The sequence below is a fragment of the Siniperca chuatsi genome, linkage group LG20 (assembly GCF_020085105.1).
Source record: "Siniperca chuatsi isolate FFG_IHB_CAS linkage group LG20, ASM2008510v1, whole genome shotgun sequence".
Classification (NCBI taxonomy): Eukaryota; Metazoa; Chordata; class Actinopteri; order Centrarchiformes; family Sinipercidae; genus Siniperca; species Siniperca chuatsi.
Window position 1 is genome coordinate 6,716,987 of NC_058061.1, and position 25,160 is coordinate 6,742,146.

The 25,160-nt window shown below is 40.3% G+C and overlaps 1 protein-coding gene across 8 annotated transcripts in view; it reads right to left on the minus strand.

The window, feature by feature from the left end:
- The window catches only part of sdk2b (sidekick cell adhesion molecule 2b), a 251,041-nt gene that overhangs the window by 59,401 nt on the left and 166,480 nt on the right, over positions 1-25,160 (minus strand). For all 8 annotated transcript variants that reach the window (XM_044179295.1, XM_044179292.1, XM_044179299.1 and 5 more), the window contains exons 2-4: positions 16,631-16,790; positions 5,204-5,310; positions 2,718-2,865 (exon numbers count right to left, since the gene is read on the minus strand). In XM_044179295.1, coding sequence (XP_044035230.1) covers positions 2,718-2,865; positions 5,204-5,310; positions 16,631-16,790 — 415 coding nt within the window. The remainder of the gene's footprint in view (positions 1-2,717; positions 2,866-5,203; positions 5,311-16,630; positions 16,791-25,160) is intronic.

The window sequence follows — 25,160 nt, forward strand, 5'->3', positions numbered from 1 at the left end:
AGTGTGCACGGGACCTGAGACACAGTTCACCTCGCAAAAGTCCTTGCAATCACCAAGTGTCGTGCTGGAGTCATTTCCAAGCATCTGCCACCTTTCTACTGCAAAAAAAAAAAAAAAAAAAAAGAAAAATTGCAAGACAAGAACACTGTACTGTATGACACAATTTGAAGAACCAACTCCCAGCATTTTGACAGACAGTACACCAAACTGATCACTATGTAAATACAATGCGACAAAATGTGTAGTTCAAGTACAACAGAAGGCAGAGAAAGCGTACATTTTATTAGCTGTTAGTTAGATTGGTTGGGTTAGGTGATTATCACAGTTATTGTGGGTCTGGCTGTTTGTCCCCTCTCCTCTACTGCTGAGGTGTGATTAATCAGAGCACAGGGAGAAGAAGCAAGATGAACCTCTAGAGAGCCTGCAAATTAAAGTTATGACACCTGAGGAGAGACAGCGGGAGCAGGGGACAATGAGGGGAGATAGGAAAAAAAAAAGTAAAAAGCACAGAGTGGGAAAGTAGATATTGTAAAAGACAAAACGGTCACTATGGCCGTAGTCCATGACATTGTTTTTCCAATCATCTTCCTCCCATTACTGCCATTTCATATTGTAACTTGGCTCATGGTGGAGCATGAACACCTGACACGCATAGATCTTGCAGACTGAACTACCAGTCTCACAATGACTATAGCAATTATGCACAGAAGCCCATGTGAGAATGTTTAAAGAGACCACACAGCTGGATCTGACTCTGGAGAGTCTTGGTCCTTGGAAAAAGCCTTCATCAAGGTAACATTTGCGGTTCGGCGCAGAACTATCTCTTTGGTGCTCCCTCCACTAGTGAGACTTTGATGCCTCCACAGAGTCAACGCTAGTGGCACCAATCAAATTCAATTAAATGATTTTCAATAAAAAAGGCCACCTGTTATCAACGGTGCTTATTTGCACACTGTGACCTTGATAGTAGGAGCGGAATTAGCATTCTCAGACCTAGAGGGTAGGAAGCAAGGATGAAGAGAAGCAAAGTACACACCATAGGTGGCCAATGACAGAGACAAAAGGAGTGAGAGGAAGAGAGTACAGAGAGACATCGACAGAAGAAATAAATGAGACAAGAAGAGAGAGGAGAAGGGGCGGAATGAGAAAAATGTGAAACTAATAAAGAGTTGAAAGAGAGTGTGAATTATTGGATGGATCCTTCTCAGGAACACAAAGTGTGATCATTCATGAAACTTACATAACAATATCTCTTCAAATACGAACTTGTGGGAGCCTTAATACACACACTGAGCTCGACATGTCACTGTTGTTTGACCTTTTTCTTAACGACTTCTCAAAAGTAATCCAGATTTCCACAACAAGACAACAAAATCGAAGCGAGCGGCCTACCCACGGCCATTTCAGCTTCTCAGCCAGTCTGGGCGCTTGTCTCATTGTCATTCTAGGTCAGGATATGATTACTGATGATGAGGAGTTGATAAGAAAGATTCACTCTAACCAAGGGCAAGGTCACCTCCCACTGCGAAGAAATGCAGATGTGATGAGATGAGAATAAGTGCCTTTTTAACCCACACACATGCGCAGGTACACACCCACAAAGTATGCCCACACAAAGACAAGGACATAGAGATGTCTGTGAAAAAAACCCTGCACATATGCTCTATCAAAAAAAGCCAAGCATTAAAAGAGAAAGAGAAGCACTATCACCTTGACAGAAGATATTCAGTATGTAGCCTAATGGGAGCTATAATAAATAAATATGGATATTGTGAAAAAGTGTGATATTCTTGGAGACAATTCAGTCTATTCATAAAAGGAGTGGATTTTCTTATCAAGAATAGCAGCTCAAGGCTACATTAGGCGCAACTAGCATAACACACCTGAATCTTCAAACGGTGGTTGAGTTGAATTGTGGGTAATGTAGGCGCCATGTTTTGACAGGGAAGAAGGATGCGTGGAATAAAAAAATATAATAATAATACAATATCTCTGGATCTGCTGCATCAATTTTGATCCTTTTGTGTATAATCATGAGTCCGACAATGTTATAGGAGTGCAATGCTAAATTAATGTAGTATGTAGTATTCTTTTAATAATATATATAAACCTACCTGAATATATCAATAAAATTTGTGTTCATTTTTCATGTTTCATGTTTCTAAAATTGGAGCATACAGGAACAAAACCCATGCACTCAAATACCAAAACTGGCCACCTCTCCATCTACACCCTTCCATTTTAAGTGAACAGAATGGGAAAGCCAAACAACAGGCTGTCAGCAGTTCCAGTGCTCAATAGGCCCATCGGGTATTGATGGTGTTGTGCAAACACCACAGCTGCCAGCAAACATTGATAGGTGACCTCAGATGAGACCAAAATGAAGAGAGACAGAGACATAGATAAGCTGAAATAAAATTGGTTGGTTTAGGTTTTCTTTTCAAAATTGAGGAACAAAGTGCCAAAACTGCTTTGATCTTGGGCCTTGTTCTGCAGAAGAAATTCAAACTCTCTTTTAGCACAAAATGTAGCAAGATGAATGACAAACGACAGGTAGGAACAGACATTCTCAAACTAAAGCACTCAAAGATCCCCAGGAACAAACAAGGCACCAAAAGGTATTCACAGAATCAAACACAAAAACAAAGTAAAGCCCAAAAATGACTCCATGGGCACAAACACAAGTAAAAAAAAAACGAAAGAAAAAAAGGACTTACATGCGACTGCTGGGTGGAATCTTGCGCCCATCTCTGAACCAGGTGACTTGTGGCTGGGGGAAACTGCGAATGCGTGGTGCCGGGATAACGGCGCCCTCTCCCTGAGAGACTGACTGGCTGCGTTCACCCTCCTCAAAACTGCCCATAACTACAGGGAAACAAACAAACAATACAACACAAAAACACATGAGAGTAAGAAAGGAAAAGGGTACATAAAATCACAGGCACAAATTTCCCTTTCTTTCTTGAATCTGACTTTTGGTGCCCAGTCCACAGAGCTTTTGCCATCTGCTTTCTGTTCTGAAATGTTACATTGAGCCACTTTGATGGACAGCGCAGTGTTGTTGCCATGGTTTCCACAGTATATCAAGAAAGGCTAGAAGGAACAAAGATGTAATGACTCACAGAGGGACACAGAGGGGACACTAAATTGACTCATATTCATATTGCGTATCCTCCTGTGTGGATGCATTGAGGGCAATCAATCTTGATCACAGTCTAAATGTGTGCATTACTCAACATAGTAGATGACCAGCGCTGCCGCTATTCTATTATCTCCTAATACATTTCATTTGTTACAGCGGTTTTATTCCTCCCTTGCCTCATTTTATCTTAAAAGCTGACAAAAATACTGCGCTAATATTCCTGCTCCATGTTCTGCCTATTTGTAAGTGAGATCTATGGGCAGGTTAGGAATTTTTGATGGATTTCATGTCGATCAGCCCTAACTTCAATTGTTGTTTCGATCTTAGCTGTGCAATTCTCTTCAGCAATCATATTGGCTGATGCTGACTGTAAACCTTTATAGGACAGCAGTAACACGCAGACAATATCCTTTCTTCCTCCAATGCTGTCTGAAAGAGAATGTGCAGACTTTGGTTTTGAAGAAGTGACAGCTGAATACCTGATTGTTTTTTTAGCTCCATGAGAGGCGAGGAAAGGATCATATATTTCTCTCTTCAATCCAAGGGAAACAATAAATAAAACTGCTGAAATCATTTGAACATAACATCAAACGCTCAATTAAGTTCTAACACAGTTTAGAAATAATAATATCTTTGAAAAATGTAGGGATCAAGGTATGGGGCTTTGAACTGTGGATGCTGGAGTAGTTGTGCATCGATGGCAATCTTATTTTTCTCTCTCTCTCGCTCTCTTTCAAAGAGAATAAAAAAGGTAATCTGGCTTTGCGGTGCAGCTGTGGTGCTTAGCTTAAATGAAAATCTGGGAAGTGTGCAAATCCCGACTTTGATCTGCAGTTTCGGCGATGTGATGTCCTCCTCCCCCTCCCTAAACTCTAATGCCTCTGCATGTTTCCCTTTCTCTGAGGTGTGTCTCCGTAATCCTAATTGTGTTGCCTCAATGGAGCTTGCAAAAGAGATATCCCCATATCTCCCATTTTATCTTTTTATTCTCTCTCCCTCCCCTGTCTCTCATCCATTTCTTCTGCAAGTGTCCTTAATTCTCCTTTTTACTCTGCCTCACCGTCCATACCCCTACATGAGTAACTGATGAGAGGGAAGAAGAGAATCATGGAAATGGGAAGAGGTGGGAATAAAGAGAAACAGAATAACAGTGGGGTGGAAGCCAAGAAATAAATAGAAAGCAGTGGTGGCCAGACAGCAGACAAAGTCAAGAGAGAGGAAGGAAAGCAACAACAAAAAGAAACAGTGGTGGAAGCAACAAAGGGTCAGACTGCTGGAAGAGAGAGGAGATGCGGATGCATTTGGCTACAGCAACAGTATGTTTGCCCAATACTGAAGTAGTGGACCGGTGGGACTGTTAGGCCCTCTCTGTCTCCCTCCCATCTCTTTCTCTCTCACGCCTGGTTGGCTGCATTGTTCAGTCAGGTACAGCGGTGTGTCACATCCCCTCAAATGTCGCTGGAACAAGGGGAAGCCAATGAACCTGGCATACCCTGGGAAGGCGGGATAATGGGCGTAGGGTGGTTGTGCCTATGGGGGGGTGGGGGTGGAGTCGGCGTGACAACACTCCAGACACCTCTGAGGCGCGTCTATAATAGCTCGTTAACAAGACGAGGGAGCTGAGCAGCCTAAAAGTGGCGCTGGAAATTTACAGAAACACGACACATCTGAGCCCCATTTTCGCCAAGAAACGACAGATGTTGTTGACAAAAGAGAGAGAATGAAATAAGCGGGCCGTCATATAGAAATGAAGCAAAGTTAAAAACAACCACGGCAACAATATCAATCTAATGAGAATGCTGAGTGGAACAGCTGTCCGGGTTGATAACACCCAGAATGATACGCAGGTAGATCTTTCACCCTGCCAGCATTTGTCCCTCCCAAGTCAGTCCTTGATACAAAGGCAACCAAACAGAGTGTGGGCATACTGTGTACTCTGCAGGCAGTCTCTCTCTCTCTCTCTCTCTCTCTCTCTCTCTCTCTCTCTCTCTCATCCATCCTTTTATTCATCCATTTTGTCCATTCATCTGTGTTTCACCTGCATCCCGTGTGGATACTTACAGGCCACCTGTACTTCTGTGCGCCTCTGTAGAAGGGCTCCTACCCGATTCCTCACGATGCAGCGGTAGAAGCCAGCATGGGAGCGGTCCAACGAAGGGATTAGGTACCTTTAATAAGAACAGTCACACACAAAATACGGATGAAGATTCTCTTAAAATCACACTAAACTGGTAAACTAATTAAGACAAAAGTAGAAATCAAAAGGGTACTTATGTAAGTGTACAAACACAGGCATTTGCAAATTTGTAAGCATGAATATGCTGAAAAGGCACAAACACACAAACTTAAGACCATCTAATAGAGGAACAAGGGCACAGAGGACATCGGAGCTTAGCTGTTGTTTATTCTAATGATAATGATGCTCGAGAGGCTAACCCAGCTACCACAGAGAAGCCTTCCCCCTAGACACGCACACTTACATAGACAGGCACAGACAACAAACACTTGCATTAAAATGTATTCTATGCAAATACACACACACATATGTGTGCACAAAATCCCCTGGGATAACGGTTGAAGCTGCATGTCTCCAGCAGTTGACACTCTCCCCGTGACCTTGACTTCAGTGTCCAACTGTGGTGGCAGTACTGCCTCCCTGCCATGTGGAGGCAGCGTAACATATACTTTATAAAGCTGCCGTGTGTCTGGGGCTGAACTGTGTTTACTAACTACTGACTTGATGTATGTTGTTTCTTGAGCCACATCTGGTGATACAGCTGATGCCAAAAGTGGCAAGTAAGGATGTTAAAAATGCTGGCTCTCATTTATTTTGCAAACCCTTAAAACTATAATTAAAACTATATTGCGCTATACTATAAATTACATTAAAGATACGACCTACGTTACACTACACAACTTATACAGGCAACAATACACATACATACAGTTAAAATATACTTAAAATAGTACACAAATAAGTATACTAAATTACAATTTAAGTTATGTTGTCTTACAGGTATGCAAATTTGTACTTTAATTACACTTACATTAGTAACTCTTTTACTGTCTACTTTGAAGCAGTACCAAAAACAACCTTCAACTTGTTCAACACACCTTTACATTTAGTAAACATTTAAACATTACACTTTCAGCAATATATTATTTTTTACTTGTGTAAAGTATAAAGTGTCAGTATGCTTCAAACGACGTGCTTGACGGATTGTCCAACAGTGTCTGAAACCCCTGCTCCCACACCATTCCAACGTCTTGGAACGAATTGGGGGGACGGGTTACAAAATTTTGACAATCACACCCACGGCTATGATGATTTTAAGTGGCCATTCAAATTGCCATTGCTAAAAGGAAAAGTGTATACTGAACCCCTAATGGTCCTGTGTGTGTGTGTGTGTGTGTGTGTGTGTGTATAACAGCTTCCACTGTTAGAAAGCATCACTTGAACCTACAACCAGTGTATTGGCTTCAAGAATAGACTCCTGTAGATACTCATCAGTAATCAATGTTTGTTTGATTGTGTGCACGTGCCTTTTCGATAATACACCAGGGTATATCTGTGAGAGATAAACTCAACAGCACTGGGATACAGAACGTTTGTCTATTTTGAATCATTGAAGTTAATTATTTTAGACATCAGGCATTCAGACAGCTCTAAACGCCAGCCATCAACTTCTTAACAGCCTTCCAATAACTAATAAACAGTGGGAGATACGTGGAGAGACCAACTGTTAAAGTGATTGCACAGACAGTCTCTAATGGCATGTTCGATGGCAGCACAACATGCAGAAGTTGTGAATTAGCCTACAGCGAGTTGTACATGTTTAATTCGAGTCACTCTAGCAGAACACATTCTTGTCAAAATAAATACTTCTTGTGGGAGGTGAAACAGTTGCCACTAGTGAGTGTGCTTGCCGTCTTTGCTGTCGTATTCCCAAATGATGCTCAAGAGTGCAGGCAGAATGCAACCCTTCAGTGATGGATTGTACAGGTTTCTATAGTAACCACATACAATTTGTTTTTTGTGATTTAATCTTTTGCTTAAAGCCTTATTTTTTGCATGAATAAATGTTTGGGAAGGGCGCAGGTGAATGAAACAGAAGTAAAAGCCATCATAAAAACTGTTCCTCTAAAATAAGCACTATTATTTGTGCATGATGTTGCCTAAACAAACAGTACTCCTCTTGACTCTCTATATACACATACAAATATACATTAACATATTCTAAAACAATTCAGGCAAAAGTTTTTACATACTGCTAAAGACTAAAGAGAAGAAAAGCAAGTTGAAATGATACTTTGTGAGAGGCTGTGTAAAATTATCCAACCAAACACATAGTTTACTGAAGGAAACCTTATACAAAATCTAAATATTTCAACAGACCTGCCCAACCAGATTATCTTTTGAAATCCTTGTGATTTTGGTCAGGCTGACATCCTGCCTTAAAGTAGGACCAGGCATCTATATGCCTTCAGGTTTGTTCAGAGTAATGTTACAGATAACTGTTTCTAGCAACCACAGCTTCCATGGCGACAGAAAATGGATACATCACTCATTACTAATTGTTTAGGGAAAAAATACTGCAATCCCGAAGTGCAGCCATCCAACATGAACATGCTATCAGGCTCAATGAATACAGTGAAATGAAATTGGCAATTCAGTCTTATTATCAGTCTAATATGCTAGATTATTAACGTCAATACAAAGCAAAGTTTCACCTGTGTTATTTTGATACCTTGAAAACGTCTAGAAAGCTGCCCTTGAGCTTTGGAAGTGGCTGCTAACAAATGGAAGTAGTGCTCCAATAACAAATGGATGGGTGTGTTGGAAGGCTGTTAATATCTATTACAAAAAATGAAGTGGTATCAAACCTCATTAGCAGCAGCGTCAGTTGGACCTGAAGGACTAAATGAGTTTTAGCCCAAAGTCTGTTAAGGCTTAATCAACTAATCAGGAGGCTCTATTAATGATGTGTGACTCCTTTCATATGTTTCATCAACTAAATTAATATAATTACGCATATGTGTTTTGCATAGATGGAAGGGGGATGAGGTGAATAGAGAAGGTGAATAAGAAGTGCAAGAGAAGGGGGTGGAAAAAAAGTAAAAATGTTAGTCACATCATTGTGGGTGGAGAAGAAGCAGACATTAAGAGAGAGATAGCTGACAGGTGGTGTTGGTGCTCCAAGTTTAACCTCGCTGAGGCCTACCGAGGATTCACCCCAGAGCCAGAACCTTCAGGGTGACTTTAGACAGTATTCTCTCTCTGTCTCCCTCTTTCGCTCTGTCCCATATAATGAATACAATTAACCTTTGCGGAGCTGTGCGCGTTGGCAGCAGGTTGGGGGAGTCAGCGGGGGCTCACTGTGTTGGACAGAGATTGATTGATGTTCCTGTGGTCAGTGCACTCCGTCAGATCCCCTTTAATTAGCCCCACTCAGGAGAAATGATTAGCTGGAGGAGAGGCGGGGAGACGGATAGAGGAACATGAGAAAGTGGGAGGAAGGCAGAGAGTGTGGAGAAGATGGAAGAACGAAAAGACGGAAAAGATAGAGAAAGAGGGAGGGAAAGATAACGGGAGGGTAGGGGATGATTGGCAAAACTATAATCCTTGATTGAAGATGGCTGCAGTGCACTTTATAGTGAGTGTTCCCATAATAACATCATACCTGTGCCGCGCAAGGTTAGCTCCAACAACATTTTACTTAAATTACTAGTTATACAGTAAGATTATAAACCCTCATAAATAGATCATTAGGATATTGTAATTATACCCTAACAGCATGACAGTAAATCATGATACATCATAAAGCATTATAAATCTGGGATGAGTCGGTAATGACATACATCTTTTATCCCTAGAATCAAGGCATTTGCTATCATTTTAATTTATTTTCATTTGGGTTTATGTTATTTCTCTGCTAAACATGGCAAATCATTTGAAAACTGATAGTCTTTTACATCACGTCATGCAACAATTATTTTACCACTCATAATGAAAGCAGACACATAGCACAGTGTGTCACAGCTCACTTGTAATGATGTTTTTTATTCTCATCAAATTGTTTGGAGCTGATGAAAAGGTCATCACCCTCTTATAACAGTTTGATGTCACTTTACTTTCGTTAATGAGTTCACTTACGGCATCGTGGCACACTTGCAAGACTTCAACAGCTTGCTTGTACATTCAGTACTCTATTAACAAAGGCAATAAAAGTGGCAAATTATTACTTTTGACGGCCTAATTACTTATTTGTTTTAGGGATCATGATGGATTGATGTGTGTCATTATTCTAATAGGATTATTATATGCTTGTGCTATCATATCATGACTTAAAATATCCATCACAGAAAGCAACAAGTCAAGTAAAATGCTACCGTGTGACAAATACACTGACGCACAATCAAACATACACATTTCCAGTTCTTCACTGAGCTATAGGTGATGTCTTTGAAAGCAGCTCATTGTCCAAAGCAAATCGATAATGCAGTATAGGTTTCTGAGATGTCCTTTGAAAGTGTAATGAATCGCATATTGAGATCATCTTCTAAATTCTATACGATGAGTTTCTTTATCTTCATCATCATCATGTAATGGGACTTCTGGCTTAAGCTACTGGAAATCAATAGTGGGTAATTCGTCTACAGGCCCAGAGGGACAGCCTCCACATGTTCTCCACAGTTTTTTAAGAATAAAACAGATGGAGAACTGTAATGGAGACAATTTACACAAACTATTGCCAACTGTATTTCCTCACTCTATCAGTTCAGGCATCTCTGATGGCCAACATTGGTTTGGTGTTGCATGTTCATATATAACATTATTCAAGTTGATTGAAGCATAGCACACAGGATCTGCATCTGAGGATTTGCATCACAAATATGTGACAAGTAAAAGTCAATGCATCTGCTTGGATGAAGGCTTTGTTAGCGAGTGGTGCAGTTTGAGCTTGCAATGCAGTCGCACCCACTTACTGGCAGAGCTGGGTATCGAATCGCAATGCTTTAACACAGGGCGATATGTGTTATTAAAATTGTGTACCAGATATCAAAAGTTGTCATCAAATGCTCTGTCATATTCTTAGTCTTGTAGACTTGTGGTTTGATCAGATATTTATAGAATTCCATATCCAATCTATCCATTCCCAATCTCTGATGCATGTGAAGACTAAGGGTTTTTCATTGCAGCACTTCTCTATCCATTCTGTGACACATATGGTGTATTGCAATTACTGTATGATACAATACCAGCAGCCACACATTTTTCTGGGATTATTGAGTGGGTCTGTTTAAATCAGAGAGAAGCCTGCAGACACCAGCACCCCTGCCAGCCTCCTTTGAATGTAGGTCAGCACTAAACGTTTGGGAACCTCACCAGTATGTTTCTGTCATACCATATCGAACTGTAGACACACCATTATGCAAAATCATACCATACTGTGTTAACACGGTCATAAGTATGATAATCCTAACAGTTGAAGGAAACATATACTACATACACTACATATTATACACACATTATACATGCTGGTGAACAGTACGTCCTCAAGTATGCATGGCATCAGAGAAGAGTACCTTAATGTGAATGGTTGAACATTCAGTCTAGTTGTTAATACACTCAGATGTCCTTGTGATTATACAGAAGTGTTTCATAATGCTGTGGATCACCCATTAGAAAAACAGCCGTAACTGCAGACAGTACACTGAGACTGAAACACATAAAGACACACACAGTCATTCACAAACACAGTAAATGTGCATAATAACATGAATGCTGTATTTTTTTCTCTCTCACTCTCTCACTTGCACTTTCTGACTCACTCACTCACTCACTCACTCCCCCAGAGAAAACAAGGCGTGAGTGAGTGCAATGGGGGAGAGAGAAAGGTGGAAAAAAAATCTATTGTATCTGGGGGCTGTGGAGGAGAATGCCAGGGAGATAGAAAATGGACGTTTTTTAGTTACAGAGGGGAATCCATTAAGGTCATCCAGAGAGAAATGCTGCCTGGCTGGCTCTGTCCGAGCCCTGCCAGTCCCTGACACGATGTGATTCAAGTATAGACCCAAGTGCAGGCAAGTTTTCTGCATGTAATTTGATGTTACTGCTACTCTTTCTCCTTAGCAAGAATACCGCTGATCTCATTAGAACTAACATGACAAAATGAACAAGGATAACAAAATCAAAATGAGTCAAATAATCTGACTGAATTGAATCAACCAATCAGTTGAACCACTCAGTTGAACAATACATGAGCAATTTCTGTGGCTGTATTGGAAAGTCTCATATTCAATGTCTACCTATCCATCTTTGTCAGGAAAATTACGGTACGTGATTATACATAAACAGGCAGTTTTCAAGGATACTCTCATTTTATCCAGTGAAGTGGCTCTTTGATTTTGATTTTATTTCTTTGACTGTGAAGCACTTTGTGACTGTTGTCTGTGAAAGGTGCTATAGAAATAAACTTTGCTTACTCTACATGTTTATTATTTAATTTATTTACTGTTCATTTATTGCTTTTATTCACAATGTAAGGGCTCTTCACAGCCTCATGGCAAGGCCTTCAAGAGAGGAAATTACAGCAGATGTGGAGGAAATGCATACACATTAAATAGAGAATGTCACAAACTGGAGTGACACACACTGGAGTGTGTAAGTGAGCAACAGCAGCAGCATTAAGAGCAATACATGAATTTGTGAGATGTGTTGAATGGTGCCAAACTGAAGAACATACATGGAGGTTGCAGTTGGAAAATGAGAATGAATGTGAGTGAATGGGCAAATTCGAATCTCAAAGTCTTATTCGATGCTTTGTTTATTCCCCGTCCCATTTCATTTGCACCTTAACCCTTGACACACATACACATGGGGCATCCAGCTGGTTGCAACTCGCTAACAAGCAAACTGTTTTGGTTGTGTGTTTAAATTATTCATGTAATACAAAAATAAAAATATGAAAGGGAGATATTTTAACAGTCTCCAATTTGTCTTGTTCTGGAGGACTCAAATAAAGGTGTTTTTTGCTTTCAATATAATTTGGTTTCTGTTCATGCTGAGATTATATATATATTTGTTGCTGTAATTATAAAAATATCATTACGAGTTGGAACCAGTAAACATTCAGAAAAAGAATCAATAAACAGAACAATGGAATAATACCCAATACTGTGTTTTAAGTTACATTTATCCATTAAATGAAATGGTTTGAAACTCAATCATGTGTATCACATCATCAGAATATTTGTTGGTGTGTGTGGTCCAAAAGCAGATTTCCTTTTGCACACACAGACACACACACACAAAAACATGTTGTAATCTACCGCTACTTTGCCCCCTGCTTTTCCTTCATTTCCATCTAGTCAGCAAGCTGAACTCGTCATCTCGTCACCCAGACATGGAATAATACTGTATTGAACTATTAATTTGTTCAGAGCCACCATGAAATTATATCTGTTAAAAAAAAAACTATGGATGCTTGGTGGTAGTTCACGTATGACTGGATTAAATGCAGACAGGATGAACAAAGAGGAAGGATGAAAGAGAGATCAAGCGTGTGGAGAGAGGTGGGAAGGTGGAATGGGGATTTTCGGGAAATATATGACATGAATTTAATCAATATATCTATCTATAGTACTTGTCTATCGCTTGAAAAATAAATACAATACAAATGTATAACTGGCCTATTTCTGAACACACTGTCACATTTTGCAGAGACAAGCCATTACTGGAGAGACTGCAAAAGCAGAGTTGACCGCAAAAGCACTTCTTTTGTTGTGATTGTATTGTTAGGGAAAACTAATTTTCACTCACAACAACAAGGGACAGTAAGTACATAGAGATGAAAAAGTCAAGTCTTCTCCATCACTGATTACATCTACTTTGTTTTTTTATCCCTGTGTTTGTTAAGTCCTTTAAGACTTTTTTTTTTTTGCTGCCCATCTCATTACAATATGAAAATTGGGGAAAGTTTACTATTCCCTAAAGGAAACAGAGGCTACACTCCACCAACCCAGCCAAGAACCAATTGACAAACAAAAATGACTCTTAAGGTTTGATTAATAATTAAGTCACTTAATTAAGTTACTAGGTTAATTGGCAGCATAAAGACTGGTGGCGTGCCAGGTAAACACCCCTGAGGTTTTGGTCATGTGATAGGAAGCTGTGGTGCTATGGTGTGTATTTATAGACCAATTGTTCTACTAAAGCATTGTGTGCAGGAAAATTCACTGGGTTCAAAAACGCTTAATTGTATTGGATATAATCTTCAATCTTAATTAAGTTGAATTTTAATTTGGAGATAAATCCTTTAAATGATTTTTTTGGGAACAAAGAAAGCAGGATGCTGGCCAAATGGTGTGAATACATGTGTGTGTGTCTGGTTGGCACTACTATGCAAAAAATAAAATAAATAAAAATTATTATGTAGCTGATGTTGCTGATATGTGAAAGCAGTCAGTGCTGAGCCTGTTCTCTCCCAAGTGTGGCCCTCCCCACAGCAGATCACTGAAACTGTGCCATGCTCTTACCTCTTCCAGCACTCTCTCTCTCACACACACACTCACACCTACATGTTGAATAGTAATGCCCGCACGCACACGCCTTGCAGTATTGATCGGTTGCCAGAGGACACAAGGTCAAGTCACATGGTGTCAATATTTAAAGCTGCACTCAGCACTGGGGACCTCTACCGTAACCTAATTAATATGGGGGTCTGCTCTGCTCAAATACTCTCCTGGCACAGAAAAAGGCCGACTTGAGGAATGAGGAGGATTGCATACACACAAACAACACACACACACACACAACACGCTTTCACCTGCATAAAGCTGCCGAAATACACAAGGAAATGAATAGGTACACACTATGTTACGAATGTTGCCCTTGCCCTCTGAGGTTGTATCTTGAATTCCTTTATGTGATGTATTTCCTATTGAAAGATTGTTGCGGTGGTACATAGCACAGTGACGAATGATTCTGAACTGTACACCAATGAGATTAGAATCAGAATCAGAATCAGAAATGCTTTATTGATCCCCGACGGTAAACTCTTTTGTTACAGCAGCTCACTATCACGTCAGTGCACACAGGACGAGAAGTACTAAGCAAAAAATATAATACACTATAATACAGGTCAGGAAATAAATTAAGTACCAAGTGGGTATAAGTATAAAATAAGTATAAAATAAGTACAAAGTGGGTTTACCGGTTGATGATAATAATACGGTATAAAGTAATATACTTTATTACTTTATATGAATGAACTGTCAAGTCAAGTGTAGCTATTAAGATGATAATGAGACGGAGGATATAGCACAGCAGTAATAGGTATGAATAAATATCAATATCAATAAAAAGGGAATTTTTAAACTGAAAAGAGTATATTGCACAGGAGTATTAAGATGTCATGCATGTTAAGCACAGAAAGACTGTTGGATTCGATATAAGGGATTTGAGGGAAATTGTGATTTCCTTATGTGTTAGCGCTTTACGTCTCTTTGTGCAGGAGGGGTTTCACTATTAACAATTCCCGGAGTTCACTTTATTCCAACAGCTATACCCAGTCGAGGCAGTACTCAAAAGCACTTTAATGTTGAACAATGGTCAATAATCAATATATTTTTCAGTTACACCATGTTGTAAAATACAAAATAAAAAACAACCCTTCAGCTGCTACATAATCAATACTGGATGTTGTATTAGGTGTATGATTTTCTGCACACCTCTGTTTGTTGGGGAGCATGCTATATGTCGTAGATATTTGTCACTTTATTTTAGCAGCTAACTCCACCTACATCATGCCTGAGCACCCTGGGGTGAAAAACAAGTGCAATCACTGTTTTCAGGAAAATGTGTGTCCATTTCAACTGGTCTTAAATTATGCTTTTTTTTTTACAGTATGCACTCACTCACACATGCAGAATCCTGCACAGCTTTGTGCCTGACTAGCACTATCACTCAGGCCCTGAGGCTCCAACAGACAGTGTTGTTCTCAAGTACAGTCCTTTCTGATCAATTGTTGTAGCATCTGCGTGTCACTTGCCCTTCCTACCCCCCTGTTCCTACTCTGGTCTTATCTGTCTCCAGAGATTGTCAGGAGAAAGGCCCAGCTCCATCAACAAGGCTGATGTTGCTTGTACGTTCACCCTCTGTTGTTTTCAGATACACACTCTCTCACATATTAACACAATGGTTCATCTAAGATCAGCAAAGCGTATGTCAACGACTTTTCTTTCAATCCTCTAGTGCTTCATTTCACTGCTGTCTGCACACACGCATGAACACAGAAACACTGGGTGCAGACACACTGCTCTCTGAGATAAAAGCAATGTTTGCCACATTACAGATCTTCCAGTTACCATTAAAAGACGGTTTATCTGCTGCCCTAACCCTCATTCGCGCCTTTCGCTTGTGCGCTGCCTCTCTAGAGAGAGTGCTGGAGGTCACACAACCATGAGGGGAAAGGAGAGAGGCAGAGAGAAAGAGAAACAAAACAGCAAGAGCTATTTCTTTATTTAGTAGGCTAATCCATGATGAAACTATAACTGGCTGTGTAGAAAAAGATGTGAAAAAAATCCAAAATTTCATAAGAGACAGACACTTAGGTGGCAGTTACTGCTACGCTGCTAACTAAGCTAGGCGAACATTTGTTACCTTTTAGTAAGACTAGTTTAGCTTACTTTTTTCATTAATTTTATTTAGCTACTCCCTCACTTTGGTGGTACTGAATTAATAATGTGATAGGAAAGTGTGTGAAAATTTAGCTTTGGCTAACGCTAGCTAAGGCTACCTCACAAGCTTTACCCCGCGGATATGTTTGTATTTTTAAAATCAAGTTCAAATTTTAATACAACATGCCACATAAACGATAAAGACTCTGTACATTCTGGCCATAATAAAATCATTGTATCTATCAATCAACCAGTCAGTTATAGCCATCATGCCCCATTAGTCTTCCCCCATACAAGTCGATCAATGACCCAACACAGTGGCCAGATATTGCTTATTCGGACATATATACATATTTGATTGAATCACCAGGTATCATTAAGTAACAACTAAGTGTTGTTTGTAAATAACCAACATAGCCAACTGGCTACACTGAGATTTAGTTGGAGACGACAGTCTGATGTATATACTGTATGACTGTACTCCAGCAGCCCCCCACTCAAGCTAGCTTTCCATAAGTAGTAACTGTCACCAGCAGCATTTAGCTATTTACCACACTGACAGTGAATATTCATGTATCTTATGTGCCTCAAATCAGATCTGGATTTGTATGTTTATTTGTTTTACAACCTGCTACACATCAGCTTTTCTGCATTTTAGTGTTTCTCTCTTTATGTGAAAGCACAATTCTTTCCCCCAAAAGGGGGTGCGGCCTTGGCACTTGATGACGCGATGCAGCTCTGGTCTATACATCTCTCTCACTTCTCGCTCTCTTCTCTCTTAATCAAAGTTATGCAGTTTGTCCTCACCTGTACTCCAGTGAGAAGCGGGTCAGCTCCGTGCTGTTGTGGATCCATTTGAACTCCAGTGGCCAGCTTCCCTCAGCCATACAGGTCAGCACCAGCCTGTTGCGTTCCAGATGGAGCTGGCTACGCACTGGCTCTGTCTTGAAGTAGGGAGGCACGTCATCTGTAAAGAATAAAGAACAGAGTTTGGAATTTAAGTTTTTTTTGTTTTTTTTTTAATGAGACATCTTGCTGCTAAACCAAGCGGGTGGAAAATACCTCAAAAGCATCCGAATAAAGAACACCGACTCTAAAATCCCACACACATCCATGAACCCGGAGGCACAAATGTGCAGATGAAAACACAGACTAAAGAATGACAGGAAAAAAGTGTGAGCTTTATGGATAAAAGAGAGAAGCAAATTTATTTCATGTGAACTTATCTTTGATGAGTAGGCATAGATGAGAAACAAGCATCGAGTTGTCAAACTACTGAAAAACATTTGAATGGAAAGACTTGAACAGAGAGGCAACTGCAGTGGATGCTTATATCTTTCTGACTGTAACAGATTGTAGATGGTCAGATGCTAGGATCTCACCTAAGACAAAGCACACTCTGCTGTATTTGATTATCACTGGCATGTAAACACCAAGCTGCCACACTCCAGATGGAAAACCCTTTTTGAACGTGTCCCATTTGGAGCTACCTAGTCTCATGTGAAGCACTGTTGCTTGTGTTGGGTGAGCTTGACTTGCTCTGGGAGTGTCAGAGATATCTGGCTAAAAGGGAAGAGGAAGCAGAGGCATCAAGTCATGAAGAATTGCTCCTGCAGCTCCTGCTCTGTGTATTTGTGTGTCACTAACTCACTGGCACAGCGCACCACTTTCCTCCAAGCTAGAAAGAGCAGACAGGAGAGAAGTAAAGACGAGGAGGAGGCATGAAATCCTTTCACCATTCGTTCGCCTCCACTCCGTTTCGCTTTGTCTTTCGCTCTTTCTGTGTTTCCTGAACACACTCTGTTGAGTGTGAAGGAATGGATTGAGGAAGACCAGCACGGGGTGATGCACATACTGAAGGTGGCAACAGACACACTGATTTTTACATGTCAATCATGAAGCCTCACACACAAACTGTCAAGGTCCCTTGTGGTTCTAATATCTCACCCTTGATAAATGACACAAAAATGGAGAGCTTACTTGATGATCATTGTAAATATAGAACACATTAATTGGATGGTTGAATAATATAATTATCAAATTGACTGATAATCAGGCGTTGAAATTAAACTGTCAAAATGATCTATAGTGCTGATATTTTGTTCTTCAATTTCGGCTCGACAAATCTACTGGAGGTAGACTGATAAGAGGAGGAATGGGGAGGAAAATAAGGGACTGAGAGGCCAAAGATGATTTACAAGCTTTTCATTTTCACTCACAGATTCAGATGTACTACTGAGGTTGATGGAAGTATACGCTTAATTTGATGAGAAGATTTCATCATATGCATTATTTATACTACTAGTATAGTGTGAGGTATAGTATCTTATCATGGAGATACACAACATGGTAAAACATCCTTAGTTTCCAGTTCTAAATGCTTTCATTTGAAAATATTGGTGATCAACTAAGCAATTCCTGTTTATTCTGTTGTTGTAATATTTAATCTACTCTCACTGATATAAATGGGGTGGACAAAATATTAGTAACATCTCTCAGGGTAATGTAATACAGTTCAACTGCATCACTAACTACAGCCTCCAAAATGACCATAAAGTTGAATCAACACCTATCTAAAACAATTTAAACAAAAACTAAACATCATAACCTTCGTGAAGGTAGGATTTGTTGCAGGGCTGTTGTATAAAACAGCATTAGTTTTAGGTAGGTGTATCTAATAAACTGGGGAACTGATTGTATACTTCAGAGAATTTATGAAAGATGCAGATGACTAATCATCTTATTCCAAAATAGTGCATTACAGATTACAATGTCATTTGAAGTTATGTTGAGGAAAAATATGTCAAACTGATAAGTAGAAATTCTTTTTCCTTTGCAAAACAGAAATCCAGGGATGTAAAACACAGTACACACAAGGTGCATAATGAAGAAAATCAAGAAAAATTACAAGCATATGAGCAGTAATTGTTTGCAGTTCAAAAGTGCATGACATATCTCCATAAGTCAATAATGACTATTCAGAAATTCCAGCATCTTCTTGATGCATATTTATAAACAGCACTGACTTTTGAGAACCTGAGCGTGGCACCAGCCCGTGGGCCGGCTGTCATGAATAAATATTTATAACAAATACAAGAAGACAGAGGAGACTCAATAAAGCACCACACAGTATTGATCTGTCAGATTCAACTCACATCACTACCTAACATTTTCAAGTTCGAAATTGTGCCCCTTGCCATCCTGACTTTGCTGAATTCTGTTAAAATCTGATCCCTTAAGCTAGTCAAACATGAAGAAAGCCTCCACACAGCAGAAGCATAAAAAGCAGAGCCAAACCACAGACACAGCTAATCAGAAAGTCACACTGTGAAGTTAAGTCTCTGTCAGTGCAAAGAAAGAATACACAGTGAACCAGAAGAAAAAGCAAAACTTAGGTTAAGTGATATAAGAAAAGAACAAGTGGAAATTATATAAGAGAGCATCATGGCAGACAGAGGGCTTAACAGATGCAAAATAGAGATAAAATGTAAAATAGACTGTGAGGTGCCTTTAGAATTGGAGTGCCTGGGCATCTCCCAAAGCAGTGTGGGTTAATTCTATGCCTGGAGGATGATAGGCTGCAAAAATGAGTGAGATTGAGATGTACAATAGTGATTTGAGATGGCCAAGACTAATTGTTCCCCAGCGATGTGCGCTTTGTTTTTATCTTCGATGGGGAGATAAAAGAGAATGAGGGGGGAGGCAGAAGAAAGAGAGGAGAGAGGCAGACAGCAACGCAGTGAGAGGGAGAGAGGGGTATCCAAACAAAACGCGAGCAGGCATACCGTATCACCCATACACAGATAGTCACTCACCCACAGGAAGGTGTGAGGCCAAAGAAAACATTGATCACTGATGAGTATCTCCAGTAGTCCCTCTCATTAGGAAGTCCATGAGAGCTCATCAGTGATACCTAACTGTGGAATCATCACACGCAGCAGGAGAAAAACACTCTGGGGACATGCGTTGACATAATGGCTTAGGGCTGCAACTAATGATTATTTTTCATTAATGATTAATACGCCAATCATTTTTTCATTAATAAATGAATCATTTATTTTATAAAAGTGAAAATAGTGGAAAAAACTACCACTACTACTACTACTACTACTACTAAGCTGAATCATATGGCAGTGTCCACCTGCCACTTTGGCTGGTGGATTACAAAATCTACCAGCCACACAATTTTTTTTACCAGTCACTAACTGGTGTTCTGTCAATATGGGCTACCTATTGAGCTGTGCTGCTCAGCGGGTCTGCGCATGACCCACGACTCCCTGAAATCTTAAATAGAGATATAATAATATAGTATTTGAACATGCTCCCCATATTCTTACAGTATACATGGAGTGAGTAGTGGTGTAATATAAAATTATTCTGTAGTGGGAGCATTTATTTATTTATTATTATTATTTATTATGGGATATACACAACTGGAAACATAAGGTAGAATTCTTCGACAAGGCAGCATAAATCGTCAGAACACTGGCAGTGTGTAACTGCATGTAAAAAATAGGGGCCCGAGTGGTCAGCTTACATTTTAAACACCAAGAGGTCTGGGGGCCCTCACATTGTAAGCACTGAGGGGTCCGGGGGACCCTAGTGGTTAGCTCACACTATAAGCACGCAGGGGCCTAGTGGTCAGCTTGCGCTGTGCACACTGAGGGCCCTGGTGTTCAACTTCCTTTGACTGGCTTGGAGGCCCCCTGGCAGTCCAAGGCCCTGGGGCACTGGCCCCACTTGCTCAGTCCATAATCCAGCCTTGGTCTCATCAACCTCATCTGCAACCACAGCAGGCAGCTGTTTTTAGCATAAATCTCTGGTAAACAAAGTGGTGCATAGCATAGCTAACACATGAACAAACCTCTTACAGTGATAAAATAAACATTTGCACACACACTTTACAACAAAAAATATGAGTGTGTACAAGTAACTAGCTTAATGCCAACAACAGACAACACTCTGTGGCGCCAGAGGTCTCCAGTAGCTAGCTTACATGCAACCGAGTTAGCCAGAAACCAGTTAAAAATGTGCACCTTTCTCTAAAATTCATAATGAACAACAATGAAGTAGGACAAATTATTAACACAATATGTTTACAAGTTTACAATGCTTTGTATAAGGTAATTACCTCAAACAGTGGGAAAAGTGAGGGTGAAGGGATTAAGTGACCAGCACCCAGCTCTCACCTTCACTTGTCCATATTGAGTAAGGGAGAGGCGCGCCGCGATCCCCCCTACTGGAGCTCCGAAGCAGACTGACATAACTGTGAAAAGTATGAAATTATCTTTTCTGAAAACCTAAGTAATTTTATCTCAGAGGGAATTATTCTTGTGTGTCACAAGGAGTATAAATGTGTCATATGTAGGCCTAGTTGACACTTTTCAGAGTTGAATCGCCTATAGGGGACATACCAGCCATTGGAGATTTGACCATCACATAACCAACACACCTCACCATAAGTGCAGCGCATACTGTAAACTGAAAACAAACATTGATAAATGAGGCTTAGGTAACATACTGTGTCACCTGATTTATGCCACTGCCATGACATGAAATGCAGAGTAACACCCACAATGACCAATTAGTTCATATGCACTTTAAATGAATGTGAACACAAAACCAAACCCAACCCATCTTGAGCTTCCACGATGCAGCTGTGCTTCCTGTGCAATACAGAGCAATTATTGTGTGATAGAGGCCCCTCATTTGCATACAGCACAGCGCATGACAGAGGATGCTCCCTGGAGCCAAGGCCCAGGTCGACACAAAGCTGTGGCATGTGAGCGCGTGTGTGTGTGCGTGCAGGTTAGTGTGTCAGACGGACGCTCACAACCCTCTGTGTAACACACAGTCAATTAAATCAGCTCTCTCTTAATGAGAACAGTGCCAGGTACAAATGCTTGCCCTGGGGTGAGAATTCATAATTGAGAAGAACTTGGAGAATTCATTTCTAAAATAACAAGAGCTATAGTAGGGGACATTTCTCCTATTTCCCTCCAAATACTCAGCTTAAAAAGGTCAAAACAACCCTTTAATTTCTCCTTACCACCATCTGTCTTGAGGCTCTAATGTGACACATTAAATAAATAAATAAAATGGAAATAATAAAAAAAAAAATAAGACCGCACACAAACAGTTTGGAACATATTTTAAAGAAAATAATTAAGCTAATACATTAAGAAATGCTTGCAATTCAATCATGTTTCTACAGCATATTAACCTTGAAATATTCACTTTGTATTTGTTCAGCGTTGCTTTCGGACTTCAGATGAATCATTTCAGATGACTGATTTATGGTACTTTTGTGTGATAATGTATCTATGACCTCCGACAAAGGTTGTTTTACCCTGTACTCAGGATCATTTCTGGATTTTCTTTCATGATGAACAAAAAAACATTGGACTGGTAATGCAGGCTGAATAGTGGCTAGATGTGTCAAAATAATTTGAAACAGTTTGATCTCTTGTGTTTCTTCTCTTGTAATTTTCATGAAAACGCACTTGAGTTCTTCTGAATATTTCTGAGCACTTGCCAGATTTGCAGATGACACTTTCCTCAGCTTTAGTGAGCCTAATGCAAACCACATGGCTGAGTCTTCACAGATAAGGCAGGCAGTCAATGCAGACACGGGCTACTTTCCAGTTCCCAGAAGGCTGTGGTGCTGTGGTGGCAGCCATGAGTAGCAACCTCCCTCCTAGCTCAATCCCCAGGGACCTGGTGCTCCTGGACACAGCATGCATATTTCAGATGCAGCCTGGGGGCCCCACACATACAGACAAACACACGCAGGTGCATGCTTATACTTTTTACACTTGCATCAAAAACTTACTCACTGGTGTTGATAGACACAGCCAACTATAAATGAATCACAAATGTGTAATGAATATGTGTTTGGATATGAATGAGCTTTTATGCTGTATGTATGTAAATGCCTGTTTGGGTCTACATGTGATTTGTTTATGTCTACATAATTTGTGTTTATGTGTCATTATTTGATGGCAGGTGTCTGGATGTGTGTGTATGCTGATGAGGATGGAAGTTTGCTGGTGGTCTAACTGAGCTGCTAATGGCCCTGCTGGGTGTGAAAATCTGTTCTACTGTCTGTCTTTATTTAGCACACTGGTCTGGTCCTCTTGCCGAGTGTGTTTGTGTGTGTATGTGTGTGTATGCAGGATTGGAAATGGAGAGGGTCCAAAATGTGCCAGTGTATGTCAGCACAGAACTGTAGAGTTTGTGTGTGCATCTGTTGTGTGTGTGTGTGAGGGCTTTGGCAGACGTGTGTGTGTGTGTGCTGACTGATATTTTACTCATCCCTAAGAGACCCTCAAACCAAGGCCAGCTGCTTCCAGCTGATTTCCACTAGCCTGTCTCCATACATTGGATACACATACAGTAGTGTGATAAAGTGTTTGCCCCCTTCCTGATTTCTAATTTTTTTCCATGTGTGAAATAGTGATTGCCCCCTAAACCTAATAACTGGTTGGGCCACCCTTAGCAGCAACAACTGCAATCAAGCGTTTGCGATAACTTGCAATGAGTCTTTTACAGCACTGTGGAGGAATTTTGGTCCACTCATCTTTGCAGAATTGTTGTAATTCAGCCACATTGGAGGGTTTTCGAGCATGAACTGCTTTTTTAAGGTCATGCCACAGCATCTCAATAGGATTCAGGTTAGGACTTTGACTAGGCCACTCCAAAGTCTTCATTTTGTTCTTCTTCAGCCATTCAGAGGTGGACTTGCTAGTGTGTTAGGGATCATTGTCCTGCTGCAGAACCCAAGTTCGCTTCAGCTTGAGGTCACGAACAGATGGCCAGACATTCTTCTTCAGGAGTTTTTGGTAGACAGCTGAATTCATGGTTCCATTTCTCACAGCAAGTCTTCCAGGTCCTGAAGCAGCAAAACAGCCCCAGACCATCACACTATCACCACCATATTTTACTGTTGCTATGATGTTCTTTTTCTGAAATGCGGTGTTACTTTTACTCCAGATGTAATGGGACACACACCTTCCAAAAAGTTCAACTTTTATCTCGTCAGTCCACAGAGTATTTTCCCAAAAGTCGTGGGGATCATCAAGATGTTTTCTGGCAAAAATGAGACGAGCCTTAATGTTCTTTTTGCTCAGCAGTGGTTTCCGTCTTGGAACTCTCTTTCTTATGGTAGAGTCATGAACACTGAGGCAAGTGAGGCCTGCAGTTCTTTGGATGTTGTGGGGTCTTGGGGTAATTTTGGTTGGCTGGCCACTCCTGGGAAGGTTCACCACTGTTCCAACACTTTTTCACACCACTGTATATATATATATATATATATATATATATATATATATATATATATATATATATATATATATATGCATAGATTATACAGAACCAATCAGCTGTTCACTATTCTATTCACACACGTCCATAACACATCCATGTGCACAAACACATATCTTGCCCTAGCACACAGTTTTTGGCACGTCTCCAGCGTTTTACTGTTGGCCCTTTTAGTTCCATTCATGGCTCAGTGACGCCTCCCCCTACTCGCCTTCAGCACTGCATTTCCCATGAAATAATGCTGCTGGCCACTATACTACTATCTATACTCTTGCTGGTCTTCCGGCGCTGCAGGTCCAAAGACCCCTGCACTGTCCTGGAGACTGACTCTCAGTGGGCAGGAGAAAATGACCTGGCCAAGGTCACATGTTCATTAATGAGCATCATTTATTCATTTGTCATTTTTATTTATTAATTTTTTTGGTTTAAGAGTTGATCTTGTCAGACTTCAGCTTGTAATATATGCTGCATCCACACCCAGCATACATTAGATACGATGTTCCCATGGTGTTGATATTTTCATTCTAGTCATTGTAGGATGCTGTTCCCAACCTGTGGGCCAGGTTCCCCCAAGGGGTCAGAAGAAAAAATATGAGGGGTCACAAGATGGTTCGCAAGATAAAAAAGAAGAAAAAGCAAGCATGTTATAGAGTTAGTAATAAGTAGTAAGTAATATATATAAGTAATATTTACTTTTTCCTTGTAAAATATGAGATACTTTACTTCCCAGGGCAAGAATCTGAGAAGAATCTGGTTGCAATGTGATGAGGTGTTGCAAGTAGACTTTACTTTGTTTTAAAGAGTTGACAAGCTGAAAAAGGGTTGGGAATCATTGGTCTTGGATATCAAATGATTAGTCAGTGATACAACAATATGCGACAAGTAAATTAGCTTGGCACAGGCATCAAATCTGAATCTTCGCTCATATTTTTGTCCTCTCCTCTGTTCTCATCTCCTCTGGTGTAAGGATAAGACAGCAGTGTCTGGTCACAATCAATCAGAGTAGCTCAAACAT